This window comes from Stegastes partitus, unplaced genomic scaffold (assembly GCF_000690725.1).
Source record: "Stegastes partitus isolate 25-593 unplaced genomic scaffold, Stegastes_partitus-1.0.2 Scaffold20, whole genome shotgun sequence".
Classification (NCBI taxonomy): domain Eukaryota; kingdom Metazoa; phylum Chordata; class Actinopteri; family Pomacentridae; genus Stegastes; species Stegastes partitus.
In genome coordinates, this window is record NW_007577751.1 from 664150 (window position 1) to 683618 (window position 19469).

General features: G+C 43.1%; 1 protein-coding gene across 1 annotated transcript in view; it reads right to left on the reverse strand.

Moving 5' to 3' along the window:
* LOC103366170 (plexin-A2-like) overlaps window positions 1–19469 on the reverse strand; it is a 123151-nt gene that overhangs the window by 18390 nt on the left and 85292 nt on the right. Inside the window, exons 17-24 of the mRNA XM_008293827.1 lie at window positions 15966–16205; window positions 15353–15496; window positions 14546–14780; window positions 12575–12717; window positions 11150–11418; window positions 2684–2750; window positions 2330–2476; window positions 1465–1624 (exon numbers count right to left, since the gene is read on the reverse strand). Of these exons, the coding sequence (XP_008292049.1) occupies window positions 1465–1624; window positions 2330–2476; window positions 2684–2750; window positions 11150–11418; window positions 12575–12717; window positions 14546–14780; window positions 15353–15496; window positions 15966–16205 (1405 nt within the window). The remainder of the gene's footprint in view (window positions 1–1464; window positions 1625–2329; window positions 2477–2683; window positions 2751–11149; window positions 11419–12574; window positions 12718–14545; window positions 14781–15352; window positions 15497–15965; window positions 16206–19469) is intronic.

Sequence of the window (19469 nt, forward strand, 5' to 3'; positions counted from 1 at the left end):
GAACAATTTCAAGATGTATATGCAGGAAGGCTGCGCGCTTTAATTGGTACTTGTGTCACATACGCAGCAGTTGGCCCATCAGGGTCAGAAAGAAGAGAGAAGTGGAGCAGACAAGACAGGATGAAAAAGCGAGCTATGAGAAAATCCCCTCCTTTCAATAAGAAAAGAAAAAAAGGAAGCAGGGGTAGAGACCATAAGCAGTGCTGGTGGAGGGTAGTGGCTGACGGGTCATTGTGGGGTAATGAAATGATAATAAGGATACTGACAGGGAAGTGGATAGTCGCCATTGTGGGCCTCATGCTGGGAGTGATCATTGATTTTCTCCTTGTTGACTGGGTTTTATTACTTTGTGCATCTGCCAGGTGACCACATGATATGCACAAAACCATCTAACCTGACTCAAATCTGCAGAAAAAAAAAAAAAAAGAAGAAAGAAAAGACGCTGTCACATATGTACCAGACTCCGCAGGACAGAATGGTCTGGCTGCACCTCATTAGCATCCTCCAACTGAGGAAAAAACACTCTTGCTTCTTTGTATTTTATTTAAAGCAGTCATAAGTGTACTGGATGGAGCTAAGTGATGGATGCAGCGACAGTGTTTCTGCACAGGAAGGTGAGCACTGTCATCAAAATGGCAAATTCATCAAAACAATGAGCGGAACTGCTTTTTACTGCACAGTTTAAATCTTGTTGTTGTTGTTGTTTCACATTGTGAAGATATTTTGAAATCCGTAACACAGATAGCAGAAGGGGAGCAGAAAGCCGTGTGAAAAGGATGAGCAGCAGCGGGCTTATACCTGCAATCTACATCCGGTGAGTCAGACCACACATGTACGTATGCAGACATGCAGACACTCTCACACGGATGCAATTATTTTTAAGAGGGGAGACAGTAGATGGACAGAGACATATTGTGAGGGGATAGATGCCGTGCTGACTTGCAGCGAGCAGAGGGGGGCCTTTGTTCTCTTTGCCTATCTCGAGTGAGAGAAAATGAGAGGAAAGGGGGAACGGGAGGCAAGGTATGGGCAGGCGAGGATGGAAGTGGCAGACTGCGTGGGAGGGGAGCCTGGCGTGAGGCTGGTGGGCCAGTCTGTCAGCTCTTACCTACGTCAGACGCAAAAAACACACACATAAAGACAAGCCCTCTTCTCTATCTTGATCTACAGTGTCTCATTGGCACTACCAGGCAGTGAAAGCAGCCAGACGGAGGGATGCGCCACACACTGTCAGTCAGTTTGATAGAAGGCCTGGCAGCAGCACACCAAGTCTGGTTCGCTGGCTGGGCTGCCGGAACACAGCTTTTATCACACTAATGCACTGATAATCTGTACACATGGCTAGGTTTTCTCTCACTGATACATTAATCTGTGGGTGTGAAGGACTTTACACCTGCCAGCTGCATCTGCGAGTGTCTGGATTGTGTGTGTTTATGCGTGCGTGGGTGTGTGTTTATGCCATACCGAGGTCCATGTCGACGGCGCGTGGCCGCTGAGAATAGGGCATGTTCTTGTAAACAGCGTCGAGTATCTTCTCCTTCACTTGGGTGATGGTGTCGCAGTTCAGCACCTTGACTGGGATCTCTGGGCTGTTTTCATTGTCTGGGTTCACACAGTTTAGGATCTGGAGTGTGAAGGTGAGGAGGAGAGGAGAGGAGGGAGAAAGAGTGAAATATTACAGAAGGAAATAAGGGAGCAGAGGAAGAAGCTTGTGGAGTCCTGTTACTGCCCGGACTTGGGTCCAGCTTGAGGCTTCGCCCTCATTAGAGTCTCCTTGGAGCATGGCAGGAGCTTTGAGAAACCATTTCCGCTCTTGCTGGCATCCTGAAATCTAATTTCACACCTTCGGCGGGACACCAATTTCCAGCTCTGCCGGGGTATTAGCACGTAATGAGCCAAATTCCCAGTCAGAGCAATCAGAGCATTGTCATGTCACATGCTGGCTGTGTGAGTGCTTCTTTCTCTGTGTGCCGAGAGGGGTTTGTTTGGTGTGCTCCAATCTCCACGGCCACCTACCCTGATGTTGGACCAACACTGGAGCCTGTGGGATCATTAGGTAATTTTCCTCCCACAATGGAAGGAAGAAACCCAACACAGCAAACACAGCTTTGTCAATGAAGGTTTACGAGGAAAAAGTAAGAAAGTTAGGAAATTGTGTGTGTGTGTGTGTGTGTGTGCATGTTGTAATATTCTCTCTTCCACTATTTTAAAAAAGTGTGTGTCTCAGCTTGGCAGCACTTTAACTAAAGGGAAGCCATTTTGAGTCAACCTGTGTATGACTGCGAGCCTATTTGCAAGCTTCTTGTGTGCCTGGCGGACTGTGACGTACCAGGGTTTTGTACTCGATCTGCTGGCGGATGAGCTTGTCTTCACTCAGGGAGTAACGGGCCTCTCCAGTGATGGCGTCGATGGGCCCCTTTTCCATCTGCTGCTTGATGGCGCAGTACAGCATGAACAGAGGCTCCCCAGCACACTCCTGTGAACACACAGACAAACCCACAGACTCACACATGAGAGAGCTTCACAGCATAAACACACAAAAAAAAAAAAAGCCCAACAGACTGAGAACAAGCCCACATACTGTCCAGTCACACTTTTAATTTAGAAACTTCACAAGACACAAAAGATACATTTATTTTTGTAAACACACAGTCTCACTGCATGTGTTGCTTGGTGCACTAACCTTGAGGAATTTGTGAAGGAGGAAGGCGAACCAGTTCGTGAGCATCTTCTCTGCGACCGACTCAGTTCTGAAATTACATTAAAAAAACAGGAGAGAAGAAAGTCATTTTATGCTTTCTCTCGATAATACACAACATTTATATAATATAAGTGTTCCATATTTCATGAGGTTACTTGAATGACTTCAGGGAGGTTATCCTGACATCCTGGGTGTGTGCACCCTGCCTTTGGTTTTTGTGCTCGTGTACCGCCTGCAACACTGTGGTCACAGTGAGTGAACAGAGCAGAGAGAGGGCATCTGTGTGTGCATGGCTTGCACATGTGTGTGTGTGTGTGTGATTGAGTATGCATGGCCGTCGGTGTGAACAAACGTGTGTGTGTGGCTGATTATTCATGTGTGGTTCAACACAGCGAGACATCAGCAGCTGTGACAAGCCTCAGCTGTTGAGAGAGACGAGTGCTGTCACAGCCAGGTAACGCCTGATCACAGCCAAAACGATCTACTCTCCTCTCATTTCCTCCCCTCTTCCTCTGCCTTCCCCCCACTGCCTCTCCCTTCCCAGTCAATCGCACACGGAGGTACAGCCTGCTGCTGGGCTTGATTGGGCATGAAAAAACACAAGTGTGCAATGACCTCTCGACTATTTCTACCGCAGAGCACACGAGAGGCCTGCGTGTGCCTCTTTTATGATTTCTGCTCGTGTCTCTCTCAGAATGCCAGACAAGCATCCTCCCTCTGCCTCATTAGCACCATCATGGAACACTAGAGAAACAGAAGTTAGACTTCAAAAAAACAAAAAAACACAGAATACCAAACAGCCAGGTGGGAATGGTTAACGAGCATGAAGCATAGATGAAAGGGTTAGTTCTGTGCGGACAAGCACCTGAGGTGAATAGCAAAAACAAGCTTCTGCCTCATCTTGTAAAAACGCTTCTGCTTTGCTCTTTTGCCTTCTCTGTTCGACTGCTCCACGAGCCTATACAGAATTAAAAATGCGGCCTGAAAAACACCAATTCCAAGCTGCTTTGGATCAGAAAATGAGTTTTCTGCAGCTGGTTTCTCGTCCACACATTATTACTCTGGCCAGCTCTAACATAGCTGCTACACACATTAGTCATAACTTAACATGCCGTGGTAAAGTGCTCCACAGACCGCACTGCTGTTTGCAAGAGTGTGACAGCTTGTGATTGTCACCTGACCGCCAGTGATCTCCGCTTGTATACGAACGGCACCAATTTAAATGGCAATGTATTGAAAAAAATGACCCTCTTAATGCAGCAGGAAATTACTGTGATTACTCTGGTGGATATGATGGAGGGGCCGTACAGCACACTGTGCTGAACCAGGGATTAGCAGGAATCGAAGCAGCCAGGTATTAAAGACAAGCTAGAAGGCTTCCGTCTTCTCAATAGGGCTCCGGATGATTATACCTATTCAGGCTCTGAATGGACCTGAAGGGTGATTATGACTATTATGGAGATAATTGTGTTAAGTCGTGTTTGAGGGCTATAAGCAAGAGCGTAGGACCGAAGCAAAATTCCCAGAAGGATTGTTTGAGCCAAGGAGGTTACAACAGCTAACATTTTAGTCACTGAGACAAGAAAAGGTGTCTTTCTCTCTCATTAAAATGAGATAGAGTGAAGCCTCTCTTTCTCTCCTCCACCCTGACTTGCAAATATGAAACTTTCCTGCAGCTGCAGGACAGTGGAGCAGAGGTTCTATTTTGTTTTGAATGATGTGTGGCTGAGTTGTGATGTTGTCTCCCACGCCTGGAGGCTATTCCCCTGTGAATGAGACTGCTGGCCAGTCTATTGGCAGCTCGTTGAGAGGATGGAGAGCTGGGTGACAGCCTATTTCAAGTGTGATGTGCCAGCAGGGGGGAGAAGCATGTAGATTAGCTCACCCAGTTTCAGCTCCAGGATGAGAGAGTAAACACTGCCGAAAAGCTGAAAGCTGCAAAAGTGCGCGCTCCTGTACATGTATACATGAGTGACTGCATCCTCTTTGGTGGCACAAACACAGACTCAGTGCTTCTCTCCTCTTTGTCATTCCGACATATATATAAATACACAGGTGAGGGTATACATACAAAATAAAAGAAAGACACACATACAGTATTCACAAGCTCAACATTGGAATGCTGCACAGTAAAAAGTCTCCCTTTGAAAAACATAATAAGGAGCCACGAGAGCCTGAGGCTGTATTTTCACGCTGAATAAACCTAAATATATTGTGGATTTTTTGGACAATACCCCAAATCCCTCTGTAATTGCCCTTCTTCCTCTACAAGAATTCACCATTCTTTACCCCCCCTCCATGCTTACCATGTGCCCCTCCCTGCTTGTAGGAGACTTGAGTGTGTTAGAAGTTAATGGAACCTATTAAGCATTTTAATAAGCTCAGCAAGTCCCGAAGAAGGAAGTCAAATAAAGCCTTTTGTGCGGGGGCTGCGCCGACTCCCCCTTAATATCTCTCCTCTTGAATGTCAGGAGGGGGGGAGAAGCACTTTGTTCTCCTCCTTCTCCTTTCCTTCTTGTCCTCCTCCTCATCTGCCTCCTCTTCCTTCTTTCTATTAATTGAGTTTCATTAATGAACATCAGGATTTCATTATCCCACATAGTGTTTGAGAGGAGGCCCCATTGCTGGTCTCCTAATGGCAGCCAGGGTGGAGGGATGGTGGGATGGAGGGATGGAGGGGGGGGAGGCTATATTAGCAGCCAGCGGAATGTCTTTCAATGAAACTAATGCCAAACACAATACTCGCTCTCTTAATAATGCTGTACTCCATTGCTCTGCATGGGCGGAAATCTCATTACAAAAACGCTGAGGAGAAAAATAATACAAGATTGAAAAGTCTCAAGGTGATAGAAGCAATGTTCTGTGATTCCATTAAAAGAACATTATAAAGAAGAGAAAGGAAACTGGGTGAAATGAGTGGCTGTGGCAAAAAAAAAACTTAAGAAGGAGATGGAGAGAACGGCGAATAGATTTAAATGTAAAAAAGAAGTGGCTAATCTGGGATGTTTTGATGGGGGTCATCTAACACCACGAGAGTGTGAGTAATAATGGACGGGCAGAAGGAGAGGCCAATGACAACACACACATGAGGAGAGAGGGAGTGCTGGGACGAGCACTGGAGAGGTAGAGCGCGGAGAGAAAGTGAACGCAAGAACATGTTTCACTAATGGCGCTGAATACAATCCAAACATTATGGGGTGCTGCATCAATTCCACTTAGCACACTGAAGAGTGAGGAAATCAAACACAAAGCTTAGATATTGCTTTCAAAAAGCTTTTAGGGAGAATGAAAGTGTCTGCGAGCTAAAAAATTTTCACTATCAAGACAAAGAAACCAGAAGGCATCTGAAATCTTTAAATACCAAAGAGACCAGAGATTCTCTGAAAAACGCGCCTCGGAGGAGCACGAGTGCACCCTTCAATCATGATTCCAGGAGCTTAACTGACTGGGGATATTACATCTTTGTTACATAAATGCAACATAATGCACATACTAGAATGTGTTTTCACTGGTCTGCTATGATGGCTGGTAAAGTGGGACCCAGCACCGAGCTGAGCATAATAGGAAAAAGAGCATGCAGGGCACAATGTCTAGTATGAGATGTGTAGTGCGGTATAACATTTACAAATTGCCCTTTGGCACTGAAACACATCCACCCCACCATCATACTCAACCGCTGACATGAGCCATGTTGCATTCTTTGTAACTATTACGCAAATAGCTACTTCCCCAAATAAATGGCAATGATTTGTTTTCCATCTCGCTTCCTCTGCCAAGAGGCTTGTCACATGCATTCATTTTACCTCTTCAGCCCATCCAGCTTCTTTAAGCAACAGAACAGAAAGCCGCAATTAATAAAAAATTCATGATGCATTTCTGTATGTATTTATTGATCTAAAGTGAGCATATTAAGCGCAAATCTACAGTCAGCAAATGTGCCTATCAGATCTCACTTAACATGACTGACGAAGAGAGATGATGTTTGAACAGCGATTTTATTTAACCTACTTGTAGCCCTGCAGACTACTCAAGAGAGCCACTTTCTTCATCGCTTTTTTTTTTTTTTTAAAATCAAAAATCACATCAAACACATCAAAAATGATTATAGCTATATCTATAGTTGGGACTTGTTCTATCGTTGGGACTCGTACTAAGGATGAATGTAGTGACTGTAGACTGATTCAAATTAATCTAATATTACCATTCTCAATAAAATACAGATAGCACATCAGCAATTAAATGCTCAAATATGAAAAACACACTATCAGGAGATTATCTGTCCATGTGAGAGGCAGAACATGTGTGAGAGGAATGAAGGAAAAAAAAAAAAAAAAGAAGGTATTTTGGAGGCAGAGACGCTGAGAGCCAAGCAGAGATGCAGAGTTAATGTTAATCAGAGAGTGAGTTTACATGCAGCATCTTTAACGTGCTGCCCACGTAACTTGGAAATTAATCTGTGGAAAGCATTTAGAGCCTCCATTTAATCTGCTGAATTAATATGTTTATTAGTTGTCTAACTGTTGAATCCCACTCATCCTCCTCCTCATTTTTCCTCTCATCTTCCCTCCTGTCCTCCCCTTTCTCTTGTTGTACGGCGGCCAGCGATGGCGTGGCACTCCATCTTCTCGCCACAAAGAAAGGGGCTCAATAATTAAGGATGCCTTTGCTTTAGCCGGAGAAGCAACATAACTCTGCTGCTGTGTCAGAGCCTCCCCATGCGCCGTGTGCACATGCTGTGTTCATGCTCTCTTACAGTGTGAATATACACTACAGGTTTCAGCACTCAAGAGTCTGAATACACCCGATTCTACAACTCTAAATGCACCCTGAAGAGTTTGCATTGTAAATTAACACGGCTTAGTCGCTGTCTTGTGTCAGTATTTTATTAAATTGCCTGTCAATCAACAGCAGGTGATAATCCTTTGTTTTTCAATCGCTTGTTTACAGTTAAGCCCCTTTCAGACATGCAGTCCTTTCCATTAATCTCATCTCAACTGAACGTGTCGGCATCCGGCTCACTTTTCTGTGAAAGTTGCAATCTCGCAAAGTCAGACCTGCTAGCTTTTACATATCACTTTCATCACTTTGACCTGCATACCATCACATTAACAGATAGACACGCACAAGCAGCGCAACCCGAGTTGCGTGAAGCGATTTAAGGAAGTCTTTTTTTCACATTTCAGCTCACAGTTTGCTGCCAATTCCAAGAACACCTTTTCTTATTCACCTTGCTCTATAATTTCACATCTATTAAAAAAGCTGAGATGTCCAAAAAAAACAGAACTTTAGTACAATGAAGACAGAATACATCAGATTAACACGACTCAATGGAATGTGGGTTTTTGTTCAGCGATAGCAGTAGCTGAAATTTGTTGCTTACAGCTTTGTGTAGGAGTATTTTCTTAATATGTTTTTATGCAACTGGAAAAACAGCAGTAACCTCATTAATGACATGGAGAGAGCATAGTTCAGGATCTACCTGCCACACACAGAGTTACAGTAGTAGTGATTAAATTACCACCGAAATTTTCAGTGTACAGTAATTAATAAATAAACTGGGCTGTTAGTTACTTGGACAGCTTGACAATCTGTTATTAGTTTAGATTTAGTCTTTTGCTTATCAGTGCATTATTATGCATTATACATCACTTGATTTACTATCCTCTTTTGCATGTATGGCAAATATTTCATGCGCACTGTGGCTCTCTCCATCTCAGCTGTGGGCATGTCTGAGTGAAGTCATGAGAAAGATTCATGTAAAAATGATAAATGTATGTCTGACATAACACAGGCATGTTACGCATTCAGACAGGCTGTGTCTTTAAAGGATAAATCTGCTGATATTCTACATGTTTCTTTATAGACGAAAAGGCCAAATCCAACAATTAAATGAAGCCTGATCTAACATGTACCTAAATGCCATAGACCCACAAAGCAGAACCATAAAAGAACAAACAAATGAACCACACCGTTGCACAAGATGACATGCTCTATTGTTGTAGATAACGTGGTCACAGTAATGTATTTAGAGTAGATGCTCCTGCGCCAAATCTGTGTTTTATTTAGTCTTTTAAAAATGAAAGAATTTTTATCTGCAACCTATTTTTAGAGACTTACAAGTTTAGTAACAAATAGCTTTGGGGTTGAGTTCCAGGAGTGACAGACTGCAGAGCTCGGAAAGTACTGAGAGACATGCCAACACTGTGCTGGTTTTGGTCTTCATGGCTTTGAATACCATAAATATGCATCTAGAATAAAGGCAACCATGTCCTTTAATAATGTAGATACACTGTGCATATTAAACTTTGATTACTTTTGCCAGAAACATGGCAACATGACGATAACCTCCGAAAGCACATGATAGATGAAACTATTTTTGTATCTTTGTCTGTGACGCTTCTGTGATTATGGTTGGAGCATGCTAGCCTGTGGACGTGCTCCCCTCTGGAGAAAAGTATTCCATGACAGCTGAGCGGAGAAAGGCTCTTTGCTACAACTCAAACGTGTCTTGGGATGCACTTTCAACCCACTGTAATATAAATGGGAAAAGGAAGTGGGTGGGTTGACCTGCAGGTCCTTCCTGTGTGTCGGCACTCTCAGGTTGCCATGTAAACTTCGCTCTGCAACTGTAAGTTCACCGGTATTTTATCTGGAACAACATTCAGAGTGGACGCTGCTGCTATTAATACACTGAAACCGCTGGACTCAAGTATAGTCGGCACAGCTGTGCTCACTGCTTCAGTATGGTAGTATGATACGTTCTAAACACCTACACACACAGATGCATTAGAAAAAGCAAAGAGGTTTATTTACTACTAATTTATTGCAACCAGAAAACAGAAGGGAATGGAATAAGAGCAAATATTTCACTATTCGGGTATGCCTAGTGGCCTCACTCTATGCCCTGCACAAACACAAATACTGCTTAGAGACATGTCAATTTGACTATTATCACAGTTGTGTGTGTGTGTGTGTGAGTCAACTCGCTGGCTCGACTGTCGGCTTTTCTCTAAATAGGCGATGAAGATGACAACAACAGCAAAGAGCCATGTCAAATCCATAATCCCTTAAATTCTTCACAAAAATCAAGAGTGAAATGTAAAAACTATAGGACATTTAGCCCTCCAGGCTCTAGCAGTGGGACCTGAGGATTATGTACCCCCACGTTCCTAATAAGGGAGGATAATGAAAACGTAGAGGTGACGTGGGGCCCGGCTGTCATGTGAAACAACAGCTTAATCCAGGTCCATTTGATGCTGTGCTGCTTTAGTCCACTCTTCCTGTCTGTAAGTGTGGTCTTTTCTGTCTGGCAGTTATTTACTCCGACTATTAATGCGTTTTTTTCAAAGAGAGACACTAAGGGAACATTAACATCCAAATGAAGCTGTTGTTTGAAAGTATTGCAGCTGCCTGCTCTCACTGTCTCAGCTTATTTGTCTTGTAAACACATTCAAAATCATGCACAGAGCTGTCAGGCTTTCAGGCTTTGCATGTGCACTTTGAGCAAATTATTGTTTGTCAGTCCTTTAACCAGTTATATACCCACAGTGTTACCACCAACAGCAGCTGAGGACACTTGGGCAAGAACGTAGCAGGTGTTTAAAGTTTTAACACATCGTCCCAACTCCCCAAGAAAACAATGTACACCGGATACACACAGAGGGAAAAAAGTTAAGTTGAACCACTTCTGAATGTTTTATAAGGAGCCTGAGCCCGGAGGATAAGTGAGACTGACATTGGCATTAAGAGAGAGCAGTGGGAGAGACAGCACGCTGGAGAGAATGTGGCATTATGCAGGGAATTCAGATGTTTCTCCTGATGTGAATAGTGCATGCCGTTTACCTCGTGTACTGTAGAACTCATTGCAAGACTTGTTCAGTAAAGCGTCTACATGCAGCAGGGAGAGTGGGAAAAGTCACAACACATTCACCCATAATATAAGGGCAAAGAGCTTTAAATCAATCCCCATCCATCTGTCTATATGCAAGAACATCCTAGTGCAGCGCTAGACTTCACATTTTTTTCATATGATGAATGTGTTTTCAGTGTGAACATAATTATCTTCAAGGACCAGCATCACATGTGAATGTACACAGTAATGCTGTGCATTCTTTTTGACTGATTAATTAAATGAAACAAACAGTATTTCTAAGGATTAAGGCACTTTCTCTATATGATTGTGTCTAATATTAAAGAGGCACTTGCTTGTTTATATTACTTTATGTTATTTTAATTGTCTTTATTCTTTTTCACAACTTAAAAGTCAATCAAGCGTATTAACAAAACTAATTTGTTATTGGCAAGTTTTCCTTTGTTGACTTTCTTTAGGTGCCTTTGAGGGTGATATTTAATGTAAATCTACTTCATAAAGTGTAATTTATTTTACATCTAGTGGAACACAACTGAAGGTAGGTCTTACTTCACTAAAGGACATCATCATAATGTTACCTGCGCAGCAGCAGTTTGGGGTGGTTCTTGCTCTCCAGGTTGCGGTCAATCAGGTCCGACAGCAGGTGTTTAAGGACATCAGTGGCGTACTCTAGTCGCCCCTGCAGGGCAGTCATGATAAGTGAGGCCACGTTGCCACGGTCCCTCATGGAGAAAGAACGCTGCATTTCTAGTGTTCGGATGAAGGTGAGCAGGAACACTTTGTTGTTGATGAGCTGGCCAAACAGCTTCAGGGCCTTCTCCACATTCTGCTGGCCATTACCTGACACCTGGACAGAAGAGAGAGGAAGAACAATGTACGTGTTAAGGCTAATGAGTATCCAGCGCTAATTTGTCCGGTAAAAATTTGAATAATAATGAGCTGAATTGTTTCTTGAAAATGCTTTGTTGCTCTTCAACTTTCACTGTGACCTTGTCTCACACAAAATAAAGATTTTTCCAAAGGCACCAAAACAATCACTCATGTTTCACTTCAGGCACACAGAAGCTCCCACTCATGATGAGTAACTGAGAAGATCTTAATCAATTATTGACCGAAAAGCATTGTACTCTGAGTTAGACGCCATTTCACTTTCAAGACAAATGTCAAATAACTTTCCTGGGTAAGACGATCCAAGTAACAAAACTCACTTTGTGTTTGTTTGAGTGCTGTTTTTTTTTTTTTTTTTTTTAAGTCTGGATAACTAATTTGGCTCCTCTTGGCAAAAAAGCCTGCCACAGATAAAACCAAGGTTATGCAGCTTAGTCACTATTCTAAGAAGTAAAAAGACACTGTCTCTGACCTCTAGCATACATGGTTAGTTTTATCTGAACCAGCACCCCTCTAATTAACCAGACCTAGTAAACCTGCCTCACACTGTCACACACAATGCACAGATAAAAAGGTGGACCTCTATCACAATTGTAATCCCTGATAGTTTCATCCTCTGGACAGCCCTCTCTGCATTCCACATAAAATAAACTCATTTCCCAGCACTTCTCTGGCCCCGTGAAGAGGAGCAAAAAGTGTTAACCAGCCAGTCCCCCCCCCCCCCAATGGAGGAACCCACAGACCTGCCTGAGGATTTGGAATTACTCACTTCATTACCCCTCATACTGCAGCCACTGGTGGATGAAATAGCCATGTGCTGGGACCCTGTTTTCCATGAGGGAGCTTGCATGTGAGGTGTTTATATATGTGTGTATGCGGCGCAGCATGATTGACTATGCATGTGTGTCAGACCAGAGTGTAGTAAGGATAAGTGGCACACTGGTATCGTTTCCCCCTCGAGCAATTCCTCGTGTGTGGAGTTTACCCTACAGGGTGGAGACGGTATGGACAGCTCCCTCTCTGTTTTTCCTAACCTCAGTTTGACTTCCCCTTGGCCTCTCCTAATGCATCTTCTTTATATATTCTCTTTCTTCTTGCAGTCTGTCTCATGTTACCTCCAGTTCTCTGAGGACGGGATGATCCTCTATTCCAGGGAAGAGGACCCTCATGGCGTACGTCCTGTAGTCCAGATGGGGGATTCCAGCTCTGTCGAGGTCACTGGTCAGTTCATTGATGTCAGTCTGCAATTCGGCAAAGGCTGTGAGAAAAAAAGGGGAGACAGGACGGAGAAACCAGTTGGAGGGTTTACTTGAAAAATGCGTCATGAAAAAAAAATCCTTAATCCCCAAGGACCAAATAAGTGACTTCCTCTTATCTTCATGGTGTTTACTGCCGTTATGATGAAGATGACAGACGGCTCAAGATAGCCCTCATGTCAGAGGAACTCAATATTTCACATCTCTCTCTTAAAAAATACAGAACTCTCTCTCTCTCTCTCTCAGACACACACACACACACACACACACACACACACACACACACACACACATATACACCCCCTTTTCTCACTCATTTTTATCTACCAGCCAGTAAATTGGCTGTAGCAAAGGCCCAAAAGAGTGTGTCATCTCAGTGTGAGGCTGCAGGTGAGCACTAGTTAATTGGCTCCATCCTGACTGACTCTCGTTCAGGCCCACGGCTCCGTTGCTCTGCTTTTGCGCCCTTGGGGAGGCTCCCTGTCTGCAGCCTATCACAGGAGCAGCAGCAGTCCCCTAACACCGTCCGCAAAACCACGCCATGTCCAACCAGTCTCAGCCCTCGCCTCCTGGCCCCCACAGCCCCCTGCGACTCGCGGGTTTACACACCAGCACATGGGCTCACAGTGTATATACTCATAAGGAGGAACCCAGGTACCTTCCTAAATCCAACCCGCAGGGCAGCACTCTCCTAGCCACTGCTAATGGTTAAAACATTAATCTTCTCCTTTCCCAAGGCTGCCTGCGTGACTCCCCCTGTTTGCCTGTTCTGTCTATCTGCCTGTCTGTCTGTAATTTGACCATTGTTTGCTGCAGTAGGATGCTGTTTTTTTTTTTTTTTTACGGCATAAAAACACCGGGAGAGGCGATCAGGAGTAGCTGGAGGGGATAAGTAATAAGGTCCTTCCTGGCTGATGAAATCTCCTGAACACTGTCAAACACAAACTCACTTTTGCTGTCTCAGTGATTGGCTATAATGACCCCGATGATGACATGAGGGGCCAATCAGCAGTGTTTAGTTGAAAGCACGGACATGGAACTGAACAACACCGAGCTGATGTTTAAAGTGGTAGCTGGAGGTTAGCGTGAGGGTTAAATATTGTCCCCATCGACTGGGTGGAATGTCGAAGGTCAGATTAACTACTGTGCCCTCTGTTAACCCTGACACACAAGAGAGGAGGGAGTGTGTTTCCTAGCATCTGTGTGTCAGATAACAGCGACACTAACAACTTGGAAAACACTGAAGGGTGGTTATTGTTCCAGTGCACACTTGCATGGAAACACATAATTAGAGTACACACACCTTGTATGAAAATAAATCTAGCATATTTGAGATGTGAATAGAATGTAACACGCCTCTTGTGCAATGTCTGACTTGCTGAGATGAGGTCTGAAGAACTCTAATGAAAACTCTGTATTTGTGCATACATTTCTGTCTCCAACATGCAAACTGCAAATCTGAAAATGAAACTGCATGATGAGAAGGGTCACATGCAGGGCTAATGGAATGAATCTGTTGATTCAGGTCAGTTGAGTAAGGATGACTCACTGACCCAGATCGGAATAATTTTTCACTGCATTATTTAATGCACACAGACCACCAGTAATTTACTTACTGTACTACATGCACAAATACACATTCATGCTTGTTACGTGATTACAGTCTGCTCAAGTGAGATGCATTCACCAGCCCAATCCAGCTACACGAGGGCTAGAGCAGCTTCTAAAATTACTGGCTGTAAATGGATATTCGAAGCAAAGTGGACCCGTAATCACCCCTCGCTCGACGATCTGCAGTTTAGCAGTAGGCTCCACTATTCTGATACGAACCTTCTTTGCACTCCAGGGCAACTCGCGACTCCAGGTTGTCCATTTGCATCTGCAAGCGCTTCAGGGTAAGGTCATTCTCCCGAGACTTCCGCTTGTAGGCGATGAGGACAAGGATGACGATGATGAGGAGGAGACCTCCACCTGCTGCGATGCTAACAATGGCTGGGAGGGTCAGCAGGCTGTCAGACATGATGTGAACCACACCGGGAGAGACGTGAAGGCCGCCAACTTGAACCTGCCAAGAGATGCGTACAGACAACACGTAAAATCAAAAGAAATCTTCTGTTATCTACTCAACTTCTCCTGACAGCTCAGTGTATCTTAGGAATCCTCAAATGTGAAACACTGAACCCTCAATTCCATCATGTTTCCACAATATCTGTTTGTTGGTTTTGAGATCTGTTCACATGATAATCAATAAACAGCAAAGCCTCACCCAAGATCCTGCTGAAGCCTAAGTAAATTCAGTCTGCTGAAATTGATACTGAGTGTAAACACATGGCCACCTATGTGCTGATGTTGAGAGGGAAATAGTCTGGGTCTTGCACTCAATAAGCGAGCGGGCAACTAAAAATAATTGCAGTGAATTCTGGCAGAACCTTTTGACAGCTAGAGCACACTCATGCTGCTCTCCCTTTGACCCCTTTCCTTCAGCTGAATGAACAATGATCAGAGCACAGATAATAGAGTTTAGAGGCCAACTATTATGAAGAAGAAATCACAAATCCAGGGATGGATGAGGAAGTAAGTGAGAAAGACAGTTAGGAACAATAACAAATGCTCAGACGGAAGCAGATGGGTACTGACCATGACTTTGTATTGTCCAGTGAGGTTGGGTGGCTCACACAGCAGCTGGCTCTCAGACACAGTGACAGAGCAGGGAGTCTCTCCTATCAGCACCGTGTAGTTAAGCTTCACCCCTCCTGATGCCGGGGGAACCAGGTTTCTGCCCTGTGGGCAAGAGGCGATGGACAGAAGGGTGTGAAATTAGGAGATAAATTCAGACAGTCAAACACACAGTTCAAAGAAAAACAGACACTTTTTAAAAATGCAGTGTAAGCCAATATGTCACCTAAATATACTGTAAATTACATTCCCAGGTTTGGGCACAGCTGCTACCAAATATGATTGTATACTGACATGGGGAAGGTGATATATTTCACAGTGGTGGTAAGTGGGAACAGCTGGTAATCAAGAGAAAAGAATAAAATATATCCTTCACTGAATTCTATGTCTTCCATTTACAAGAATCCTTATGATAGAAAAACATCTCACAAATTAGCCGGGAGGTAGTTGTCTAGCCCCACAAAAAGCCCTCCATACTTCATTTACAGGGCGAGATGATCACTACCCTTCAATGGCAAGTGGTGGGATCATGTTCTGAAGTTTTAGTTGATTACTAATCTAATTTTTTTTGTACCTTGAGAATGATAGGTGAGCCTGGTTTTTGCTCCAGGACACCAGTGGTGCTGAGGGGTTCAAAGTAAGGGTTTGGGTAGTAGAGTAGGTTGGTGTTGTTGTAGACCAGCAGAGCCTGGACGTTGTTGAAGATGAACCCAAACTCGTCAGCATGCTTTACCGAGTCCAAACCTGGAAGGTACTCTGCTATCAGGGAGGGAGCAAAGCAGCTCATACTGGTGGTGTTCAATACTTTACACACCTAGGGAGAAGGAACAGGCACAGGAGAAAAAAAAAAAAAAAAAGTTAGGGTGAAAATCCACGTTTTGTGATGCACCGGGGGATGTGTTGCACCGAAACAGTCTACATATCATGCTATGATAGTCTGAGCATCCTGAAATGAAACAAGAAATGCGATTCAGTCATCCAGGATGAACTTGGACAGCTCCACTCAGCTAAGATTTTTCTTTTTCTCTGGCTCCAAAATAAGACACCAAGTTTCAAGCAGATTCTGTGTAAACTATTCTGTTTGTTATAACCTAAACCGTGATCTTAAGTGAAACACATTGGTATCAACATGAACCCTGCAGCGGGCTCACCAGCCTAATAATTGACACATAAAATCCCAATTCTTTTCGGAGAAAAGGATTTATTTTCTGTCATTAAATCCATCTTTATTGTAGAGGAGGCCTCTATAAAATTGAAAATAAATTGCTGTGACTGCCTCACTGAAAAACACTGGAGGACAACAACCACAAAGGATGGAGGCATTGCTCCTCTGTCTCCTCCAGTAGAGGTTGAGCTATGGCTCTTTTATTACTTCTCTCCAGTTTGCCCTGATGAGAGACCTGTCTTCCATCCATCCTGCCTGGCTCAGCTCTGGAGGAAAGGGGAGAGAGGATTGATTGCTGCACAGCACTCTGCTCAGAGAGGTTTTTATCTCCTTTCACTCCCTCCCAGCTCTCTCTCAGGGGAAGAAACTTAATTAGAGGTAAATATCATCAAAGGTGGTGAACGCTAGCAACTACCACGCCTCCTACCTGTTGTCTGCTGCTCCGGAGAAAGCCAGGGAGATCGATGCAAACTCATTCTGTGTAGGGTACGCCAATTGGATTTTGCCAGCATGGTGCAAGGCGAGTTGTAGGAGCATGATTGTGGAGGTGGACGGAGGGACTGGCATCTTTACTTAGTTTGCTCTTGGATATAGACTATAGACTGTTTGTGTGTTTCCACCATGTAGGGCATTGAATCGTAATCTTAAAATAAGTTCTGATTCAAGAACTTGTGGTTGTTGTCATCTTGATGAATCATTTGGACTATATAAGTGAAAAAAACTGCTATGAAGGCCTGATACCTTACCAAGGCCAAAAGGGGCATTTTTTTAATGCCTTGTTTTGTTGACAGCTTGAACCAATGATATTCAGATTACAGTGATTTAGAACAGAGAGAAGCAGCAAACCCTCACAATTTGAGAAGCTGAAACAAAAGAATGTATTGTTGTTTTGCCTGAGAAATGACTTAATGATTGACAATTAATGCTACATTACTCGACTAAATGATTAAATCACTAAACACTTTCATATTATGTGTCAGCTGCTTTTTTGCAAAATCAGTGCTTATTGTTGAAAGAAAGATTGCATCTGTCCCATCGACATGTACAGCATTACAGCTCCACCAGTCTGGAGCTAACTATACTATAACATCTGAATGCTCAGAATCAGCTTTTCTTGGTCTTGAAATTTTTCCTTAGAGTTTCAACTTTACAAACTACAGTAACAGCGCATGACGAGAGCGAGAAGATAAGCTCTTCTAAAAAAAAAAAAAAAATAGATAGAACAACCAGATAAGACTCCTGACATACTTTCACCAAGTTTAGGTTCTTTGAAATCACATTAACAACTGAAAAGTTATATGAAGAGATGAGAGTTAATTACATTTTTTTTTACAGAAGCCGTACCGTGCATGGAAGCCACTTCACAGTCAACCAGAGGTAACCAATAAAACAAACGACATTGTTCTAGACCCACAAAAAGCTGTATATACTTACAGTGCATTTAAAAAGTAACCCATCCATCCTTAACGTTTTGTCCTTTTATTGCTTCTCAACATGGGATCATAGTCAACATAATTATTTTTTTTGTTAATTGAGTAATGTCAGTTAATTAAAAGTATAAAATGTAAAATAAATAGCAGAGTGTTTACTCCCTTAAAATAGTCTAATTCAACACAAGTGCAGCCATTAGGTGCTATACAGCCATGATTCCTCTGAAAGAGTCACAAGCTTCAGCAGAGAACTGTCCATACAACAACCGCTGCATGTTCTTCTCTAGTTAAAGCTTAATTGAAGTGTGATAAAAAAGAAAGCCACTGCTGAAAAAAGCTCATCATAAATCTACACCAGAGTTCAACAGAAGGCATTTGGGAGACACTGAAGTCAACGGGAAGATGCTTCTTTGGTCTGATGAGACCAAAACTGAGCTTTTTGGCCATTAGACCAGACAGTAAGTTTGGCAAATACCAAACAGTGCACATCATTACAAACACACCATCCCCACTGTGATGCACAGTGGTGGCAGCATCATGACGTGGGGATGCTTCTCTGTAGCAGACCCTGGAAGGAAAAATAAATGCAGCGAAGTACAGGGAAAACCCAGACACACAACCTGATTCAGCATGCTATATAACTGTGACTTGAGAGAAGATTTGTTTTTTTTCAGCAAGACAACGACCCGGAGTATGCAGCCAAAGCTACACAGAAATAGTTTAGAGACAACAAGGTGAATGTTCCACAGTGACCAAGTCACAGCCCAGACCTCAATTCAATTGATGGTTTGTGGCTGGACTTGAAAAGGGCTGTTCACTCACAATCTCTGTGTAACCTGACAGTTTGCAAGGAAGATTGGGGTAAAATTGCAGTGTCCGGATGTGCAAGGCTGATGGAGAACTATCAGTTCTGGCCCAATGCTATAACTGCAAACAAATGCGCCTCTACTGAATACTCACTTGAAGGGAGTGAATACTTATACAAGCACTTGTTTTAGATTGTATATTTTTATTCAATTGGCAATACACATAGAAATCTGTTTTCACTTTAACATAATATAGTTGTTTTATAAATTCTTTTTGAAAAGGCCAAATTATACAACACTAATGTTGAAAAGAAAAAAAAGGGGAACACTTCTAAGGGGGCTGAATACTGTATAATGAGCTAGGTGGTAGAATAATGTGTGGTAACTGTGCTGTTCAAAGTATAACAATAACTCACTACTTTGTAGAAAGATTGAAAATTATTATATAGGAATGTAATATTTTTTTGTTTCTATATTGTTTCTGTAAATCCATCATCATGGAACAAATCTTTAAACATTTTTTCCATTCACATCGAATGATTTGTGGAACTGTATAGTGATTTCCGTGTGTCCATTCTGGCTGTTGTTGCTGTCTAGCATCTAAGCCCATATGGTCGGAGCTCTGCATGGCACAGGACACTCAAACAGGACTAATGATCAGTATATGAGTATTAAAG